This window comes from Barbatula barbatula (assembly GCF_947034865.1).
Source record: "Barbatula barbatula genome assembly, chromosome: 7".
Classification (NCBI taxonomy): Eukaryota; Metazoa; Chordata; class Actinopteri; order Cypriniformes; family Nemacheilidae; genus Barbatula; species Barbatula barbatula.
In genome coordinates, this window is record NC_136770.1 from 15,228,888 (window position 1) to 15,249,226 (window position 20,339).

General features: G+C 41.7%; 1 protein-coding gene across 3 annotated transcripts in view; it reads right to left on the minus strand.

Annotated features, from left to right (window-relative positions):
• Positions 1–1,721: 1,721 nt before the first annotated feature.
• herc2 (HECT and RLD domain containing E3 ubiquitin protein ligase 2) overlaps positions 1,722–20,339 on the minus strand; it is a 50,943-nt gene continuing 32,325 nt past the window's right edge. For 2 of the 3 annotated variants that reach the window (XM_079460445.1, XM_079460444.1), the window contains exons 49-93: positions 19,801–19,969; positions 19,567–19,692; positions 19,362–19,470; positions 19,139–19,278; positions 18,839–19,029; positions 18,421–18,526; positions 18,223–18,314; positions 17,959–18,134; positions 17,768–17,879; positions 16,096–16,177; positions 15,364–15,507; positions 15,183–15,273; positions 14,918–15,095; positions 14,070–14,151; positions 13,773–13,944; positions 13,485–13,629; positions 13,062–13,287; positions 12,800–12,971; positions 12,492–12,678; positions 12,270–12,413; positions 11,729–11,920; positions 11,492–11,645; positions 11,024–11,131; positions 10,605–10,736; positions 10,366–10,524; positions 10,165–10,283; positions 9,934–10,059; positions 9,702–9,857; positions 9,517–9,632; positions 9,201–9,399; positions 8,780–8,994; positions 8,204–8,381; positions 7,413–7,574; positions 7,234–7,325; positions 6,753–6,892; positions 6,418–6,605; positions 6,118–6,315; positions 5,906–5,989; positions 5,231–5,372; positions 4,955–5,149; positions 4,751–4,863; positions 3,576–3,766; positions 3,375–3,480; positions 3,085–3,297; positions 1,722–2,750 (exon numbers count right to left, since the gene is read on the minus strand). In XM_079460445.1, the coding sequence (XP_079316571.1) occupies positions 2,478–2,750; positions 3,085–3,297; positions 3,375–3,480; positions 3,576–3,766; positions 4,751–4,863; positions 4,955–5,149; positions 5,231–5,372; positions 5,906–5,989; positions 6,118–6,315; positions 6,418–6,605; positions 6,753–6,892; positions 7,234–7,325; positions 7,413–7,574; positions 8,204–8,381; positions 8,780–8,994; positions 9,201–9,399; positions 9,517–9,632; positions 9,702–9,857; positions 9,934–10,059; positions 10,165–10,283; positions 10,366–10,524; positions 10,605–10,736; positions 11,024–11,131; positions 11,492–11,645; positions 11,729–11,920; positions 12,270–12,413; positions 12,492–12,678; positions 12,800–12,971; positions 13,062–13,287; positions 13,485–13,629; positions 13,773–13,944; positions 14,070–14,151; positions 14,918–15,095; positions 15,183–15,273; positions 15,364–15,507; positions 16,096–16,177; positions 17,768–17,879; positions 17,959–18,134; positions 18,223–18,314; positions 18,421–18,526; positions 18,839–19,029; positions 19,139–19,278; positions 19,362–19,470; positions 19,567–19,692; positions 19,801–19,969 (6,795 nt within the window). In that variant the 3' untranslated portion in view covers positions 1,722–2,477. Of the gene's footprint in view, positions 2,751–3,084; positions 3,298–3,374; positions 3,481–3,575; positions 3,767–4,750; positions 4,864–4,954; positions 5,150–5,230; positions 5,373–5,905; positions 5,990–6,117; positions 6,316–6,417; positions 6,606–6,752; positions 6,893–7,233; positions 7,326–7,412; positions 7,575–8,203; positions 8,382–8,779; positions 8,995–9,200; positions 9,400–9,516; positions 9,633–9,701; positions 9,858–9,933; positions 10,060–10,164; positions 10,284–10,365; positions 10,525–10,604; positions 10,737–11,023; positions 11,132–11,491; positions 11,646–11,728; positions 11,921–12,269; positions 12,414–12,491; positions 12,679–12,799; positions 12,972–13,061; positions 13,288–13,484; positions 13,630–13,772; positions 13,945–14,069; positions 14,152–14,917; positions 15,096–15,182; positions 15,274–15,363; positions 15,508–16,095; positions 16,178–17,767; positions 17,880–17,958; positions 18,144–18,222; positions 18,315–18,420; positions 18,527–18,838; positions 19,030–19,138; positions 19,279–19,361; positions 19,471–19,566; positions 19,693–19,800; positions 19,970–20,339 lie in introns of all 3 variants that reach the window. The other variant, XM_079460443.1, reaches the window with a different exon arrangement.

Here is a 20,339-nt window from a genome sequence, read left to right on the forward strand (position 1 = left end):
TGCTTTTGTACATTGTAATTCACATGTTATAATTTAAAACTGGCATTATTTTCTTTCACATCCATAAAGCATGAATTCTCAAAAACTTGTGCATAGATTGATAATTTTGAACTTAACATGATTCATTATATTGCTAATAATTATTTCTCTGAGAATTTACATTTCAAGTTTTGACTGAAAATGTCCCATCCACAAACACTGGAATTGCCAAGTGGAGTTCCAATAAGACACAGTCTGAAATTGTTACTAAAAGTTGGTTACATTATCGATATCATTAGCATAATATTAAAGTGAAAATGCACTGTCCGCAGGGCCATGGTAAAAAACTAAACCAAACTAAAAAATTCGAACCAATCAAAATAAGAAATGCAAAAAAGTGTACACAAAACAGAAAACACTGCACAGGCTCATTAAGAACTGACTTTTCCCCCCAAAAGTGCCTAGTTTCACCGGACGCTTGACCGATTTGTGAGATAAAAAGCAGTAATAAAGCTAAACCTTGTAGGATATTAGTTCCACACTAATGGAAATACAGTACTACAACCCTCACTGCTCATTTCTCCAGCCTGGAGCCAAGCAGACATGAGCAGAGCACCTGACCCATTCCAGCATAATGTGCTCTGTGATTTCTGCTTATGAAAGAAAAAAAATGTTAAGACGGTTAAGAATGCTCCTGATGTCTGAGCCAAATTAAGCTATCATAAAAAGCCTCCCCTCCCCTCGCTTTCTTTCCTCTCTCCCATGCAGCCCTGAGGTCTTTTCGTCATCGTGGTATATCACGCTCTGACGCAAGCAGAGTAGAGAAGCCGGGTAACCTTTGACCCCTGCGCCTAATACTATGACCCGTTAACAACAAATGCTGTGAACCAAGAGTAATGTTTAGGGAACTACAGCGACCAGCTGGTCCTCGAGTAAAGATCACTTGACTCTTCTCTGGCTGCACGTGAGAGGGGGGTCAGTTTTCACCACATAAGCTAGTACACATCATAGGGGATTAGATTAAACTCTTTACATTCATGTTTGAAAGGAATGCGTCTTATAGGGTTCAGGAAATCCCACATGAGACTAATGTGAAAGTCAAAGTTGGATGAACTTTCAAAACTTTTTACAATATTACTTTAAAGCATGTTTGTTTAAGCATTGTATGGGGAATTCCAGTGTTGTGGATGTGACATTTTCGGACAAAGTTAAAAAGAGAACGTATTTATTACCAATATATTTAACCATCGGGTCATAATTACTAAACCCCTGAAGCCCAGACAAATTTGCCATGTTAAAAAAAGAGAGAAAATGTTGTATGGATGTGACAAAAAAGATCAACGTTTTTGAGAGACACATACTTGGTAAGATTTCTGTGAACTAAATGTGCTAGAAACAATAATACCCAAATCTATTTACAGAACATAAAATTGTTCTATTTTATGATTAATTTATGAATAATTTTTCATGAGTCCATTTATGAGGAATATGGACAGTTATGTATGCAACAATAAACTTACCAAACTTTGAAAACTATATAAATATTTTATATATGCATATTCATGAAGCTTCTGTAGTACCTGTATCCCAATTGGTAAACCTTGGAACTGACACCATGACCATTGGTGAGATTTTAAGGTAATGTGGATAAAATGTCCCCAAAATGCATCGCAAGTCACTTTGGATAAAATCGTCTGAATCTCCAAATGGAGAAATGTAGTTCATAATAAATAATAAAAACTGTAGCTCCTTCGCAAAATGTACAAAAACAATTTGGTCAAATTTATTAACAGAAAAGAACATTTATTTATAACCTGGGAATGAGACGTCTCAAACACATGGCACAATCAAATTATATACATTCTCTGAAGAGAACAGTGCAGACACGTATGAGAAGAACCGAAGATACAGTGACAGACAACCTAAAAACTGCCCTTGATCAGGCTCCAACTGACCAACACAAATGAGCAAATGACCCTCTCAGAGCTAAAAAAAAGGGTTTCATAAAGAAACACTGCTGTTTTCAAATGAAGAGGCGGAGATTATATTCATAATACTACTCAGTGGACACATCATAAATGTTCACGTGGAGATCTTCGCCTGTCAGGAGTCATCTACCACAGTGCTAGGCTAAGCGGTATATCCTCTGTAATAAAACGTGAACACGACGCTTAACACAAAGAAATGTGCAGTTTCATCTGTTTTCTTGTTCTCTTCCCAACAAAGATAAAAAACTCTTAACTTGCTCTTCAATTTAATAGTGCTTCAAAGCTAATTGCACATAATGATATACACTTAGTTCTCTTCACTTAGTAGTATTTGTATCTATTCACATATTAATAAGTGAGGTTAAAACGGACACCTTCACATCAGTGTTCTTTTAAATTCCTTGGTTTTTTTTTCTTGGCAGTTTATTTTGAAGATTTTTGTCAACTCAATGTAAGTGTATGTGTGTGTATACGTGTGTGTTCGGGAGACACGGGGAGTGTAACCAGAGTTCAGTGTCCTGTCAGGTAATCCTGCGTCGAGTCGGAGGCGAACGAGTCGGCATCTTCATTGTCAGAGTCTTCGCTGCTGTCATCTGCGGCCGGCTCGCCGGTCAGAGCGATGCGCGCGTAGTCGTCGGTGTCGATGGACTTGCAGAAGTGGATGGCATACTTTAGCTTCTCCTCCAAAACATGTTTACAGGAATAGCGAGGCAGCTTTAACAGGAAGAAGCACGTGTAGGACTCGGGAAGGAAGTGGTCGGGTGGGTTGTATTTATCTAGCACCTGGTGAAATGGAAAAGTGATGAAATATCATATAAGATAAATTACACTTGGTACTTCTGAGAATATGTTCCTTAAGCATGTTTGCTATGTTTAGGACAGCAACAAACATTAATATTTCTCTCAACCAAATATTTAAGAACGTTGGTAAGCAAAGAACATTGAAGCCCATTGACTTCCATTGTATGGACACAAAAGCACATTTAAGACATTTCTTAAATTAAATTTACAGACGAAAGAATCATATACAGGTTTTAAACCACATGACATGAATAATTGATTTCAGAATTTACATTTAGGGGGGTAAAAGGTCCTTCAAATGACATTTTCAAGTTACCTGCACCACAAAGTCTCGTCCACGGAAGTCTGCAATTGTCCTGGGCAGACGCGTACGTCCCCAGACGAACCTGAGGAAAAGCGAGCGCTCCGTGTTGGAGAAAGACTCCATTACCTCCCAGAACCACTGGATCAGAGGAGCCGTGGGCTCCACACCCTTATACGTGGCCACTGACTTGAGCAGATGCAGAGGGATGTCTGGGCTTCCACACACCTTTACAAACAAACATTCATCATCAAGTCACACGCATGAAGAAAAAGTAAATGGTTACCTCGTGTGGTTGTACTCACCATGGTCTCCAGCTCATAGCCAGTGAAGAGAGAGAGAAGAGGCACGGGTACCACGCGTGCCATCCCCTCCCTTACCGCAGATACCTGCTCATCAAACTCATGCAGCCTGGAGGAGAAATAATAACAGAACTGGGTCAAGTCAACTCTGTGTGTGTGTGACTAAATAAAACAATGAGATATGTTACAGTTCTCGAGGCACACCTATAGTTTATTGCTAGCCGCACATATTCGCTGCGGTTCTCTAGGCTGATGTGGGAATGTTTGGAGCTGAGCTGGACTTCCTGTCCGTAGGCACTGGGCACAGTGAAGGGCAGAGGCATGGCCTCGAACTCCTCCGCAGACATCTCATTATCTCTGATATACATCAGACCGGGGATGAAGTCTTTGTCCACCTAAAACACAAGAAAGTCAAGAGGGTAAGAGTCAAGTCTAGTTAGAAGTCCATTTCTTCTCAATCGAAACCACCATGTAACTTTAATCATTTTTATATTGCTTTATGCACTTTCTGAAGAATCATGGGAAAGAGTGAATGAATACAGGGAATGGAGTAGCTTCAAAAAGGCAGACAACCAATGTAATGATACTGAGATATGGAGCGGTTTCAGCCACAGCTGTTGTGTTCATTTGTTTGTTTAGTTCATGTTCATTTTGCATATAAAAAGGATGTTTTCTTTTAAACCTGCTCATGATACAGCATCATCTACTGCACATGGAAACCTGCTCAAATGACCACAGAAAAAGGACAAAGAATGTGCGTGCGCGTCTCACTGCTGTCTTGTGCTCAGCATTCGTTCATTTTAACCTTTCTGATACCTCCAGGCGAAAGGGGGCAAACAACAGCTGCTCTGTGAGCGAGAGGCGCTCTGCTTCGTGAAGCGGCATTAGTGCAGACATCTCACCAGCACATGATGCCAGCATGAACGCAGGAGGGAGCTCACATTCACTACACTTCACACGTGCCCACACACACACACAGCTCTGGAACACCATCACACTCTATACACAACAGCCACAGAGTTCATTAAACTATCTTCATATTTCTGGGCTTTACTTGCTAAATGATGGTGAAATGCACACGACTGTAATGTACATGTCGTGTAACGCATAGCTTTGGAGAAAGCAGCTTATTTCGGGTTTGTGACCTGTCGCTCATGTCAGCTGACCACGATCAGAATGAATTCAAAGAATGAGCGTGTGTACATTGTACTTTCTAGTCATTTATATAACAGACTTAGCAGGTTTCAGGTTCAAAATACAGTCACTTACCACTTCAGGTATAAATTGACACTATATTATAAACATAAATAAATGCACCGTAAACAAGAACAATTTCATTTACAGTGTGCGCGCACACGCACACGCACACAAATACTGACCTCACTGAGATCAGCAATAGTCAGATTCATGCCTGCCAACTGCTTCCACACAGGTTCAGCCAAGTACAGACTCAGAGGACTTCCTGTACGAATAGCAATGCCCAGAAGCACCCCTATACACACACAAAATAAGATATAATAAAACTAACAAATTCTGACAATCTCATCGATTTTGGAAACACAGGCATGTTTATATTCAGATACCTAGGAAGCGGAACATGGAGATGTGCAGAGGTGACTTGGCAGCTGGGTTGAGCAGGAAGCAGTCTCGGTTGGCTCCAGACTCATCCCGGCCATTTGGAGTGACGATGAGGAGTGGGGTGAGTCCGTTCTGTAGCTCTTCGCACATCTCTGCGATAGATTCACTGTATCCGCCTCCGCAGTCATCCACCGACTCACCTACAGTACACACCCAACAAGATCACATGATCCATTCACATTCTTTCCAAAAGTATATATTTTTTTAAAGTAGGAACTTACCCACAAACTTGACCTTCCACACCCGGTGCGGCAACAGGAGACTATCCGGGCTGAAAGAGCTCATCTTTGAACACATCTGCCCGAACACAGACTTAGTGCCATCAGGCCCTGCCAGACCACCTTTACTGCGAGAACGCTTGACCTGAGGGTTAAAGTTTTTATGCTTCTTTATATACGCTTCTGCCCTGAGCTATAAACTGTACTCGTACGTTTCCTGTAAAACATAATAGATCACTAAAGAGAACACAACCAGAGCTCGGGGGCTCCATTAGAGGACCGCTGACCCATGAAGAGACATTGTTTAGAGGTAAATCTCATGAAGAATCTCGTGCTGAGCAGAGAACAGATCCAAAAACCATAAAGAACACATTCTTTAAAAGGACATTACAACATTACGGAATAAGAGTTGACAGCTCTATAATAAACTGCAACAAGAAACACATCAGGGTTACGCTTCATTACAACTGGATTGCAATTCTAACTGTAAAAAAGACCCAGCACATTCGTAAGATAGTGAATCACAGGACCATGCTTCATCTAAAAAAAGAACCACGTTAAAGGTTTGATAAAATTTGGAGACCTATTTCTTCCATAAATGAAGACTAGAAAATAATACATTGACTAGGCACAGCCTAGCAACTAGACCTTAATTCCAATTTAATTTATGAGATTAACCTGTATCCTGTTCAGCTCCACCACCGGCCCATGCTGACGGTCTCTAACCATGGTCGCCTGCACCACTTTCCGGAATGCTGCCTCCTACAAAAAACAATTAGTTTTTTTAATATTTAATCAATAATTAAAAAAATCTTAAAGTCTGCGTAGATACAAAGGCATCACTGAGCACAGTATATAGGATTAACATGTAGAACCAAATGCATCCTCACTTTTCCTTGTGATATGAGGATTCCCCGAAGAGTGTCAAAACCAACAGAGACGCCGTGTCCGGTCTCACCCAGCCGCCCCTCCAAGTCAAACATTGGGATGCAGGGGCAGAAGAGCTCAGAAATGTGGTGCAAAAGCAAGAGACGGTTCCTCAAGGCTATGATGGGGATCTCCTGCAGGTGGTTATACTCCATAGGGACCTACACACAAAATACATGTTAAACATGTAAAAGTGGCAAATATTTTGATCTTGGAGATCTTTTTTTCTCTAACTGGTTGAGCTATAATTAGTTGTGCGGTACCTGAGCGGGCAGTTTTCCAGCATTGGTGGGTTTGCTGGTAGACCAGGCCAGGGTGTGTGCTGAACCACATGCCACCCGGTTGATCTTCTTGCCTTGCAAAGCTGCCACCAGCCTTGGCCTTTGTATAGCATTGGTAGTCCCATCTCCGAGCTGACCCTCGTCATTGTCACCCCACGTGTACACTTCACCTGGACATTTATAATTTAGATATATGTCACTGAAATACAACTAGTTCCAGACAAGCTGTAAAGTTGAAAAGTTTTTTACACTAAACAAGATAATGGCGAGTGTCCTCCTATTTAAAAAACATTTAAAAAGTCCAATAAAAGGCTCACCATCTTCTGTGCAGCACACACAATGAAGAGAGCCCGTTGCTATGGCGATGACCTTCTTGCCCTGCAAACCCTGGACCTGCCGGGGTCTGCGGACATGATCATCCGAGCCATGTCCTAGTCTGTGGTAGTCGCCTTTACCCCTTAAACACAAACAGACAAATCAATATCTCTAGTCTTTATTTAGTGAGGATACAGGTGGTTTATGCATCACTGCATTGTGGGATTGATTATTAGAAGTCAAAAACCATTTTTTTCAATAAAGTGTTCCAAGATTGACTGTGGGATAGCCTATATAATGCTTATATGTCACAATTTCATTATAGAAAAGGTGTATTTTAACTTTTTTGTTATTACTTGTATTATTCACTGATATTAGATTTTGATCAATTTTAGAACAAGGAAGAACTAATGTTTGTGTTAAATAAACACTGTGTCTTTTTAAAAGATCTGACTGACACATTAATCCATCACTATTGAGTACCATGTGTAGACTGCTCCAGATTTGGTGAGAGCCACTGAGAACTGAGAGCCGCATTCCACTTTCACAACCCCCAATCCTGTTAATGAGTCAATCTAAAAGAGACAGAAAGAAATTTAAGGTACGAGACATTTCATACAGGAAAATCCTTTGTTTTAGAGTATGTAAAGCAGTGGTCTTACCTTCATGGGTACTTTACATCCATCGCTTCCTCCTCGGCCCAGTTTGCCATAGTCTCCATCCCCCCATGACCACACCATATCATCATCAGACAGACAGAGAGTCTGAGCATCTCCACTGCCACACGCCACATCTATCACCCGATGACCCTGCAGAGCCTCCACCTGAACAAACACAAACACATTTTAACACTTCTGTGCTGGAGAAAAACAAGCTATTTTCATAAACATGACAAAAGAAATTACTCTTCTGGAAGGTCCTCTCTCGCTCGGATAATATCGCAAAGCCAAATTTATCACTGGCTCATTTGATTGGTTTTACAGACCTTTACTTGACCTGAAGACTATTTGATAGATAAATAGTATATCACAATAATATATTGTTTAATTATAATTAGTATTATATTTGATAAGAAAAGCAAACTAAATGCCTCACAAAAAGGTCAAAGACATTCCATTATTGTTACAAACATTCGATAGGGAGGTTTTTTTTTATGTGGTGTAAATGTCAAATCTGTCCAAGCGTATTGCTTTCATCGTACTACAGTGGACAGCTATAAAAAAGATCATTCAGGCATTTGCATAGGTTTTAAAAGGATAGGACACCCGCAATGAAATATTCTGTTATATTCTAAATAATATTGGTAACCAAATAAAGGTGGTACCCGATAACTTCTCGTGTATTGACACAAAACCAATGCAAGTCAATGGGTCCTGACATTGTTCGTTTACCCACATTCTTAGAATTTCTTCTTTTGTGTTCTGTGTAAGAAAGAAAGTCACATTTCACGCACCAGTTTTGGTTTCAGCTGGTCTTCACTGTCCCCGTGACCCAGGCGGCCGTAGCGGCCCTTGCCCCATGTGTAGAGCTCTCCGTTAGCTGTGATGCAGGCACTGTGGGCCCCGCCGGCAGCGATGTCCACCACCTCCACCCCTCTCAGAGACTCAATCACGCGTGGACGGTCACATGGGCTAGAGAAAAGAGCAGTACCAGTCACACACTGTACTGTACAATAAGTACAAGAAGAGAGTCTCGTGCACATATTTGAGAGGCTTAAAACCTCTAAAACATTCTGGCATGTTGAGTACTGTCCTACAAAGCTACAGCACTGGTGAAAAAACCTAGAAACAAATTGTGACACCCATCACTGTATTGTATATACATTTTATTGTATTGTGCATATTGTGTACACGTCTGCAACTTAATGAAATGCATGGCACAGAAATCTTTGTATTACTGTAGTGACTGTAATATCATCATGCTTTTGTGTTGACACTGTCTTCAGTGTGGAGAAGAACAACATTACAAGTTAAACTTGGCTTCTGCAAAGGTACTAAACATTAGAAGCCGTCACAGTGCGCAGCCTGACCTTCTATTGCCATGGCCAAGTTTTCCATCTTCAGCTTCACCCCATGAATACAGTTCTCCTTCAGAGGAAAGCGCCAAGCAGTGCTTCCCTCCAGAGTTCACCGCCACCTTCCGGATGAAAACATGCTGGATCGACTCTAGCAAAGTGGGGGTGGAGACAGACTCTGTGCCTCCGATTCCCAGACGCCCACCTGCGCCATATCCAGTAGCATACAGCTGAAAACAGCCAAAGTCAAGTCAAAGAGGTTAAACAGACAAAGCCACTGGTACTAGAAATGTGAATTAAATTTGTATACTACAGATTATTATAAAATAATCATTTAATATTTTAAGAAATCATAATACTAATTTCTGGGACTAATGGTGTTTTTGTAGTAGGAAAAACAAAATAGATTTGTTATTTCCGTTCAAAAATGACTCACTTTCCCATCGGCCGTGACAGCAAACAGGGTCTGCTCTCCACCAATGAGCTGCACGGGACGCAATGTGGCTAGGGCTTCTGTTGGGGTTGGAACTTTGACTTTTGCTCCTTCAATACCACCTAATTGACCCCGATGGTTGTGACCCCAACCATAGATGGTCCCACTGCCGCCTGCTGAGAGCGTCCAATCATCTGGCCTCCTATAGAACGACAAAGATTTACATTAAGGGTTATCCAAAGCGACATATTATATACAAAGCTATGTTTTTATCAGTGCATGCGTACCCTGGATATGAACCCACAACCTTTACGCTTACCTGTTCATCCACTGTACTAGCTGCTCATCCTGCTCTCTCTTAAACAGGTCGTGACTCTCGTGAAGCGTGTTCATGTTCTCGTGATCTGCCATAAGCTCCCTGATTTTCTTGGCGACCTGACGACGGTGTTGTTAGCTCGCATTCTTAAATCATACGAAACGTGTTCGGTTATTTAGAAATCTCACCTCGTCCAGGAAAGAGCGGGGCAAGGGGGTCCTCTTGTCGATGGCCACTGACACCCTGGATGCAGTGCAGTAGCGGCGAAACCACGCCCATTTATGCGTTTCAGCAGAACAAGGAAGAGTATCCAACTCGAGATCGCATGCAAGCGCCACCAGCACCTAAAATGGCCAAAAAACAATTATTTCTGAAAAACGGACAGCTTGAGCTGTGTGTCTTTTTGGCCTTGAGGCACACCTTGAAGAAAGGGCTGTGGAGCAGCTGTTTCCCTCCTCTAACAATGGGTTCCTCATACTCATACTGTCTCTGTAATGCTTCAGGAAGTCCTTTCACCAGAGCAGCAAGTGCACTTCCAGTAAAACTCTACAAAACATTTTGCACATGTTATATGTTAAGGCTATTCAATAATACATTTAAGAAAAGCAAAAATCGGTCAACATATGTGGATGTATATGTGAATGAACTGACCATTGAGCGAGGCTCTCCTTCACCTTCTCCTAAAAGCCTGTTGATATTGATGGACTGGCCATATTCAGTGGTCAGGAGTTTGCGCAACCTCTGCAGGGCCCACATGCGATGACCAGCCGCTAATAATGCAAACAAATACAAAAACATTACAAACATCAAGAATTTTGAAAACACAGGCTACTTCCTGTTCAATACTCCTACCCAAAGCGCTGAGCTGGGCACAAGCAGCAAGCGATGCTGCCAACCTCGGCACGATGCTTCGATTCGAAGCGAAGCTGAGACGGAAGTCTAGCAGACATGTAACTAGATCCATAGAGGGGCAGGAGAGAATGCAGCGGTCTGACAGGAGGTCTTTAGGACCTACGGAAGATAGAAGATCAAATATTTTGTAATCCTCTGACAACAAAACATTATTCAGTGAAGTATTGTAAATGCTGTACCAGCAGCAGGCATGATAGGGTAGACGGTGAATCGCCACCCCCAGCCATTGACAGAACCATCGCTGGTGAACTTCCACTTTAGCTCGTCTCCGGGAATCCTCAACTCACTGGACCAATCAGACCACTCACGACCTGAAAGGAAGTAGATGCTGTAACCTATACAGCATGCTCAAACAGAAATGTGTTTCTTTAAATTAAATACTGTTGTTCGGAGTGCTGTTCCAGCCAACCTATTAGGGATGTCAAACGATTCTTCGTGATTAATCGCATCCAAAATAAAAGTTCATGTATGCATAATATACGTGTTATGTAGTAGACACGGCTTTAAGTCCGATAAAAGTTCAAGCCTAGAAATTAAAAACTAGACCAAAGCCCAAAAAAACATTTTGAATTTAAGAAAAGGGTTCATAAAGTGTCACCTGATCGAACAGACACAATCCTATTGGCTCCATCCATGATGGTGAGGGGGTCATGCCTTCTTTCTGTAGAACACTGGCGATCAAACTCCACTCTCAATCCTTCAGCACCTGAAATAAACGCATGATCATAACTTTGCAAACAGTGTTTACAAACATGAAATGTTATGAATTCTTTTTCAAAGGGCACAAAATAAAGCATTTACCATGTTGATTTAAGAAAAAGATCTGCTAAATCTAATACAATTTTTTTTACACTCATTTATTCCCCCTCATGTCAAACAACTTGTATGAGTATTTCTTTGGAACACAAAAGAAGATATTTTGAGAAATGTCTCAGAAACCTCTGTTTTTATGTCAATACAATGGAAGCCGATGTTGTTTGTATCTTTCGTATTCAGCATTCATACAGGTTTACAAAGACATGAGGCCAAGTAAACACTATCCCATTTAACATATATGACAGGTAACCTGGTATTTTCACAGTTCCGCTCGTGGACGTGTCATCAGTATAAGGGTGGCTGCTCTCCACCACAACCGGCTGAGACGACAGACGTCCACTTTGAGAGTCCGTGGCGACATCTTCTAATTCAGTCACGCATAACTCCAGAAGCATATCTGCCACCTGCGTGCCAACAAACAGAGGGATTAAAAGAATATCTTCAAAGAAACCTTACCCTTTCTTACCAAATGCGATAAGGTTCATACCTGCGGGTAGGCTGTACCCATGCCTGAGAGCACAGCAGATAGAACCTCTTTGCCTTTATCACCCGAACGCAGTGACACGGCCAGTTTCAACTGGTCCACCATCACACGAGTGTCCTCTGGGATAAGCAGAGTGGTGAACTCATCCAGATATTGTGGCTCAGGACCCACCGCTTTACTTTGGCTTTCAGAATCCTGAAACAAAAAGAAATCGCTTTAGTTTTTGATATGATGCAAAGGTGATACTTTTTGAGCGGGCGTAAAATGTCCATTTACCTTTTATGATCAAGATCAAACATTTCATTTTCATGGCAGGCATTTAAACCTCATTCAGGCCATTTTACTGTTTTTATTTTACTGTTCCCCTAAGTAATAAATATGCAGAGCTGCACAATTACATGGTGATGCAATCGTAAATCTGGCTTGTGGCATTGAATCCCCTAAACTTGCAGAAATGTTTAAATCAAATTACCACAAAAACAACATTTACTTTTTGTTCATATAACCTAAATCTGTTCTAGTGTCAAAAATGTAATTGGCTGACCTCCTTGGTTTTGGTCATGGTTTCAGCGATGATGCTAGCAGCACCAGGGTCATCTGTCACCGGTATAAAGGGACGAGATGAGGCGGAGGCAGCAGAGGGAGTCACAGCCGATGAAGGTGTAGTGGCATCCTCAGATGTAGTCACCTAGGACCCCACAACAACATTTGAGCATTAATGAATTAAATGTTGAAATTAAAAACTGAAACGAGGGTTGTTCCTCACATCGCCTCTCTTGCTGTCCATCCAGGGGTGTGGACTGACCCGCTCCTCAGTATCTGAGGGTAGTGCTGGACCTTCAGCTTCACAGGGGCTGGAGGCTGAGGAATAGTCTGAAGGGGGCACAGGAGAGCTGGACGGACACTCCAGAGGAATCATGCACGCAGGCATCAGCGCTCCCACCACTGCATCCCTAAATACAAATTATAGCTTTTTTGTCGCAGCTCTTCAATTCTGTTAATGCTAAACACTGAAGGTTTAACAAGAATTAAAAGAACTAGTCTTACGTTGAGTACAAAGTTGAGTTGTCATACCTGGCATACATGATCTGCAGGGCAGAGAGCACATGGGACAAGGCCTGTTGTTTGGCCAAATTTCCATCTAGAGAGAGCAGGATCTTTGCCAGAGAAGGCCTGTTGGGCTTCACGCTATTGACTCCATTGATCTTATTACTCAGTAAAGATGGATCACTATCTGATGGCACACCTGCAGAATAAACACCACCTCAAACCTCACTTAACAACAGAATCAGGCAAACACGGCAACAGAAAGCAATGAAAATAAAGCAGCATTTACCAAGATAAGACGCTCCAAGGGAGTCACGGGCGGTCTGGAAAAGAACAGGCTCGTGGACAGAGGGCGTAGTGACATCCACGGTGGTCCAGGCCACGCTGTGAGATGAACCGCACGCCACGCGGGTGATCTTCTGCCCCTCAAGACCCTGCACCAGTGTGGGCTTCCTGTTGACCGTAGTGGTGCCGTTCCCCTGCTGCCCGTGGTCATTGTCACCCCAGGCGTAAACCTACACAAACATCACTTCCTCTTATTTGAGCACAGAGGCATTTTATTAATGTTCACTAGACATAATTTGCTTAGTGTGTCAAAAAAACGAAAATTTTAAAGTAGGAGGTGTATGTATTACTAAAAAGTTTAAAAAGTAGTGCTTTTACATTTAGCTGCTTGTTAGTGTGAACTAGTGTGAGTGTGAACGCAGCTTACCTGTCCGGTTTCTGTGACAGCCAGGCAGTGCAACGCCCCTACAGCCACGTGAACGATCTTCTTCCCACGCAACCCTTCAACCATTTGGGGTTTACGCACATGCACGTCAGTGCCGTGACCCAGCCGGAAGTAATCTCCCTTTCCCCTGCATAAAAAGCATTTGTTAGGATTCTACTCAAATTTCAAGAGCAATGACCTTTGCGTTGCTAAGAATATGCTCTACTAAATAACAGGAATACTTGGATGAGGTAATTCAATGGCAAAGAAAATGAACTGAAATCGTATTACCAAGTCCAGACGACTCCAGATTTGGTGAGGGCGAGAGAGAACTGTGCTCCGCATTCAATCTGACTCACTCCCTGCCCATTCAGACGTTCGATGTTCTGAGGAATGTTACAACCCTCGCTGCCCCCACGTCCTAGCTTCCCAAAATCTCCATCACCCCATGAGAAAACCAGTCCTTAAAACCCAAACATATATCCGCATCAACACACGTTGCATGTGATGTTACCACACAGAACATAATCCTGGACTAACATTCCCATCAACCAATTTTTATTCCAACACATTGAACTATGTTTTTACCTTCATCTGTAAGAGCCAACGTCTGTGCATCTCGACTTCCACAAGCCACCTGAACCACACGGTGACCCAAAAGCACCTTCACCTGCAAACCAGATGCACAGAAGTTTATTTATTTATCTAAAGTCGCAGAAAGCATAAAGATTATTTTCTCAAAATCACTGACACACTGCAGTTCAGAATAGAAAAGTATTACCTATCTATCGACCGTTAAAACAGTACATTCTATATAGTATGTGTGTGGGTAGTATGAATACATTTTGGACGTACAGCATCCACCGTGTTTTATTGTCATGTCCGTATGCTCTTTGACCTATGACGTATTAACATCAACATGTACCAACCTAGGCATTGGTACAAACAATTTATTCACAAGAAATTCATTAATCTGTACTTACATTTAAAAAAGTGGACATCTGCTTTGAAGTTTTTCTGCTTTATTTATTTCACTAACTTTTGAAATTTGACCGTTGATCAGCTCCCGTGGCATCATGGGATAGAGAAGTGTCTATCTGATACACACTCACAAATCTCGGCGGAAGCAGTAGACCATCCGGTTATTTCTAGCCTACTGTTTTGTACATTCTGAGGTTTCCGACATACTACTAGTTACTCATACCAAAGATATTAAATTAACAAGATGCGCCACTGCTGTTACAATGAATGGCGGGGAATGCAACGCTCAATATGACCGCTTTAGCAAAGGAAGTCCCGCCTTCCAGTAAAACGAGCCAATCATCAATCAGTAAAGACTGCTGATTCTCTGGGTCAGGGCTCTCGTGAGGCGCTTGCCAGCAAGTTTCTGATTTTGGATGCACTGTTAGTTTATGGACTGTAAGTCAAACAAATACCAGTTTTGGTCTCAGTTGGGTGGTGTTGTCTCCATGACCCAGACGTCCATATTCCCCCAGACCCCAGCTGTACAGTTCTCCACTGGATGTGATGGCAGCGCTGTGAGAGCTGCCGCAGGCGATATCTCGAATGCGTTTAGTCTTCAGTGCCTCTATTAGCCGTGGCTTATCGCAGTTCCTGGTGAAAAACAACGTAAACCATCAATAAATTGAAAGTGTTCTGTATGTGCTGTATCACCGTTGAGACAGAGATATAAAAACCTACATCCGGCTAAAGTGTCCAAGCTTTCCGTCATCTCCTTCACCCCAAGAAAACACTTTTCCATCTACAGTCAAAGCCATTGCATGCCTTCCACCTGCAGAAAAATAGCGAATGGTGTTAAACCACAGGTTCTAAGGGACATTACAGGATGTTTCCTTTAAAATGGAAAACAGAAGGGACAGACCTGAGTGTACGGCGACTTTCTTCACCACATAGTTGCTGAGGGCAGATATCTGACGTGGTATGGGGATTGTTCCACTGGACAGTCCTAAACCAAGCCTTCCGTTCGTGGCCTCTCCACAAGCATACACTTTACCTTCAGCAGTCACTGTATGGAACAAAAAAGGGAAATAGTGGTTGAAAATGATATTACCATTATGATTTTCTTTCTTCCAAAGTACACAAAAGAAGATATTTTGATGTTGGTAACTGAACAGCGTTGGCCCCATTTACTTCTATTGTACGAGCACAAAACCAATGCAAGTAAATGGGGGCCAGTGCTGTTCAGTTCCCAACGTTCTTCAAAATATCTTCTTTTGTGTACTGTGTAAGAAAGAAAGTCATAAAGCTTTTAAATGACAAGAGGTTGAGGAAATGGTGATATCATTTTCATTTTGGGGTGAACTATCACTTTAAAGCAGTAAAATAGCCAATACATGAGTACAAATAGGTGCACATCAATTGACAATTTGCTTGTAGAGCATGTACTTGGCAGATGCTTTAACTTGAAGCATCTGTAATTCACTGTACGCTATTGATTTTAACATTTTGTGTCATACCTAACAAAACTACACTGTTAAGGCAGTTTAAAGGGTCTCATGGTTATAAAACCTGTATTTTATAAAAACCTGATGTATTAGAAGTTCACAATCCTCTACACAAAGGCTCACAGGTGTCTTTAGAGACAATAACTCACCAGCAAAAAGACTTTTAGAGCCTCCAGCCACTTGCACTACATTCAGAGCAGACAGGGTCTCTGAGAACGACGGGACTTTTATCTGTGAGACAGTACAAGAGACAAGGTGAAATTACTTTCTCAAAACCTTGATGGCCCCCCAGTATTTTTTCTTCTATGAATATACGAATATACAATTTATTAAATGTTTGTTAAAAAAACCACTTAACTCAACATTCATTTCTTCCTCTTAAATCTGGCTAGGTCTCTTCAAAGAAATTTACAAAATGCTGAGAAAGCTTTTAGTTAAAGTTTTAGCCCAGATCAGCTTCAGAACAACAAGCAATAAATAAGAGTATTCGCTGCTTTGAATCAGTGGATTTTGTACTCTTTTAGAAGATGGGTTACAGCTATAGCACTGAAACTAAATCCTGATACCGTTACTAGGGATGCACCAATTCGAACAAACAACTGTTTCTTGAAGTGCCCTTGAAGTCCGTGAAGTCACCCGTAGGTTTCTGAGGAGCTGTTTTGAAGGTTAAAGTGGGCGGAGTCAGCCGCCGCCATCTTAGCAGCACATCACTCCCGGATAATCGTAAATGAGTAAAGAGGCGGGACGTGGTTGGAGCTGAGGCGCCTAATTGCTGAAACCACTTATAATTGGCACCTAATTTGCAGAATTAGAAGAAGAAATTCACCCTCCACAGTTGTCAAGAATTAGCTATAAAATTAGCTATAAAGACAAAAATATTTTTTGGGACCAGGGTGTAAACATGTTTAATTCTGCTTTAAAGTTGCCCATTTTTACACGGGGCTCAATGAGATTCTGCTGTATTTTGGAGCTAGTCTCTATCGACCAGTCAATGAATTGCAGTTTAAGTCACTTCCGTGTTGGCTTTAAGAGAGAGATCGGAAGGTTGCCGCTTGGCAAAGAATCATGGAGGCCCGAAGTGTCCATTAGTTGTATCCTTCGAAATCCTTTATTCTGAAAGAGCCCTTTGAAGTGGCCAGTTACGAGCACTTCGGTTTGGAACTACCCTTCAATATGGGGCCATGATTGTTTTGCTTCGTTGTGCGTTAAATCCCATTTGGAACGCACTGTCAAAGTTCTGTGTTCGGGTCGGTACACACAGCCCCGTCCATCCCTGCCAGCGGAAGAGTGTGATATGGTTTCTAGACGTTTCGCCGTTCGCTGGTTTCACCAACTCAATAAATAAATTCACGCTGCTCACGGAGAAGCTTATACAGGGACATTATTCACAACACAGCTAGCAGACAATTGCGCTTATCAACCACATGGGGAAGCCGTCAGCAAAGGTTCTAAAGTGTTGCTTAAACAAAATGTTTATATTTATTAACTTTCTGAACATTATGAAGTCATAAAATGCCTATTAATATTAAACATCAAATAGGTGATGTTTCTAAACATTTTATATAAACAGAGCACAAATTTATTGCATTTTCCCATCCTATTTTGATTCAGAGGTTTTATCGTCCCTGATCATTGATAGCGACAGCTTGAAATCTCTTTTACCGACCGATACCAATAATTGGTCATTATATCGGTGCATCTCTAGTTACAGCACTAGACAATGTCAATGTGCAGAAAAAGTAAGAGATTACAAATTTTGCTAATAAAACATTGCCTTGTAAAAAAAATTTGGAGTAAACTAATGACTTTCACATTACTGACCTTGGACCCCTTGAGTCCTCCAAGTTGGTCTTTATCATTGAGACCCCAGACAAAGACTTTGGTTCTAATGGTGGCAGCAGACTCCAGTCCAGAAAACCTTTTTCTAGAAAGACTGTTTTGAGAAATGCAGTTAAAAGATTTATTGCGATGCATCAGTATGTTTCCATCTTTACCAAACCTTTACTACGCACCTTCCGGTTGCAGTCTTCTCCTCCTCCTCCTCCTCATTGTCAGATGCCAGGAAAGGCACAGTGGCAAGATCTTCGTCCTCGGCACGTACTCGACCTATTATACTCAAGCCATGGATCTTACAGTCGATTCCCGAACTCCGGCACTGCTTAATGGCAATCTCTACATATCTGTGAAACTGAAAAATCTAACGAATATAATAAACAGAAACAGCCCAAAGAAACATCTCAAAGACATATCAAACATGTCATTTATATCAAACCAACCTCTGTACAGTCATTGAGCAAAGAGACAGCAGTGTCTGTTGGATTGATATTGATGGTCTTCAACTCAATCAGGTTATTGAACGAGCTTCCACCTGAAACAAAAGCAAAAACGATCAATTTACTCACATGAGTCTTATCGAAGGATGACAGAAAAATGCTTTAACACATTTCAGAAAGACATGTCAATCGTTTTTTTACCTGACACCACCACCAGTGAAGGCATGTAGCTACTGTCAGCAGGATCCACTACCATTTTAAGCCTGTGGACCAGCATATCTGGGAAGAGCTCCAACCTGATCCAGTGCTGTTGAGAAGATTCGACAGTTAGGAACTACCTAATATTTGGTTAACCCAAATAAGAAAATTCTCTCATGCCATTACATATGTACAGTGACTTCCTTACTTAAGTTAAACACAAACTATTTTATATTAAAATACGATGATGTTATCTTCTGAGCTTCGTCTTTTTAGCCCCGTATACCAAAAGTCCATACCCAAGAGATCCCTGCGTGTCAAGCATATGACTGCCTAACTAGTAATGATGGTTACATAAAATTTCACTAAATAAACTCAGTATTAAGTATTGATCTGGAAAAACATCTGGATTCAGACTGACCTTGCCCTGAGAGCCCGAAGACTGCCAGCACTGCTCTCCACAGTCTACGAGCCGAGACGCTTGGTTGATGGAGGACGACACGCTGAGATTCTTCACCACTCTGGACCACTCGTCAATCAGCATCCCACGCTGACTGCTGTGATGCCTCTTCAGCTGCTTACCCGAACGCCCACTGAACGTGGGTGACTGACCTACAGGTCAGACATCAAGAATTAGGTCATGAACGAATGGACACATACTATGAGAAATATAACGAATACTTTGATTTTAAATTGATGTTTAAAAAAGCTTGAGAAGGACCTGGTTCGTTTATTCGACCGAATGAATGTCTAGGGTTGTGTTTACGGGTCTTAAAGCAGCTCTCGCAAAAGTCAAAGTCATCACAGCTCCGACACTTAAACCTGGGTCCGTTTATAGGGAACATCTGACATCCGTCACACCTGAAGTCACAAGAATAATTGTTAGAATGTTGTTCCAATGTGGACCTCTCCTCATCTGCCTATTTCATTGCATGCCATCACACCTGACACCAGGATGCACGCTGGGCACAAGCTCCATCTCTGAAAGCAGTCCGGTCCAGTGTGATTGCTGAGGAAAGTCTACGATCACATCCTTCCCATTGGCACTGAAAGCTAGATACACATATTTGCATTTAACCTCGGCAGAGACAATCCTGTCATATAGTCTTGAGCTACATCGCAAAAATGAGTCATGTCATATAATCTCACCTTTAACCACACCTACACTCCTGTGAGTGACAGATCCCCACTTGTACTTTGGCGTTGTAACCGAAGGCTTCACTCGTACCTTATCGCCAATCTTTATGTGAGATGGAGAACTCTGAGGAGGAAATCCTGGAAGCCACAAAAGGGTGGAATTTGAAAAGCCAAAAAACATTTTATCACTGTTTTCGATACAATTGTATCGTATGCGCTTTCATAGTGGTGTAGAAAAAATGTTACCCAGGAGTTCAGTGTGGATGTACCGAACCCAGTAAGTTCCTCCCTTCTGCTGCCAATCACACTGCACGTTAAGATCATGCAGACCGTCTCTGTCCAGCTTGATCACTTTACCCGCATCTCCTTCATACACCTCCTCATATGTCCTGCAGCATCGCACCATCATGCCCACCTACAACACACACAGGTCTCAGATCAGCTCATCGATAACACATCCGGGAGTCTCAGACACCAATTCAAGTGACCACACAAACTGTCCCATAGAGTCTGAATGCTTAATCTCAAAGCACACAACAAAATGTCTTTGCCAGGTTTCACAAAAGGCTTAAATGAAAGTTTGAGCGGTCTTAACTAAAAATAAATTGCCCTGACATATTTTAAAAGATGTAATTGCCATTGTTTTGTCTCAAGATGCACATTAGTAATATTTTTATCAATGGCTTTTTAATAAAAGCAATTTAAATATGCTTATTTAACTTAGTCCTGGCTTAAGGAAAGCCTTATTTTGAAATTCTCAACTTTAAACAACACGGATTTACTTG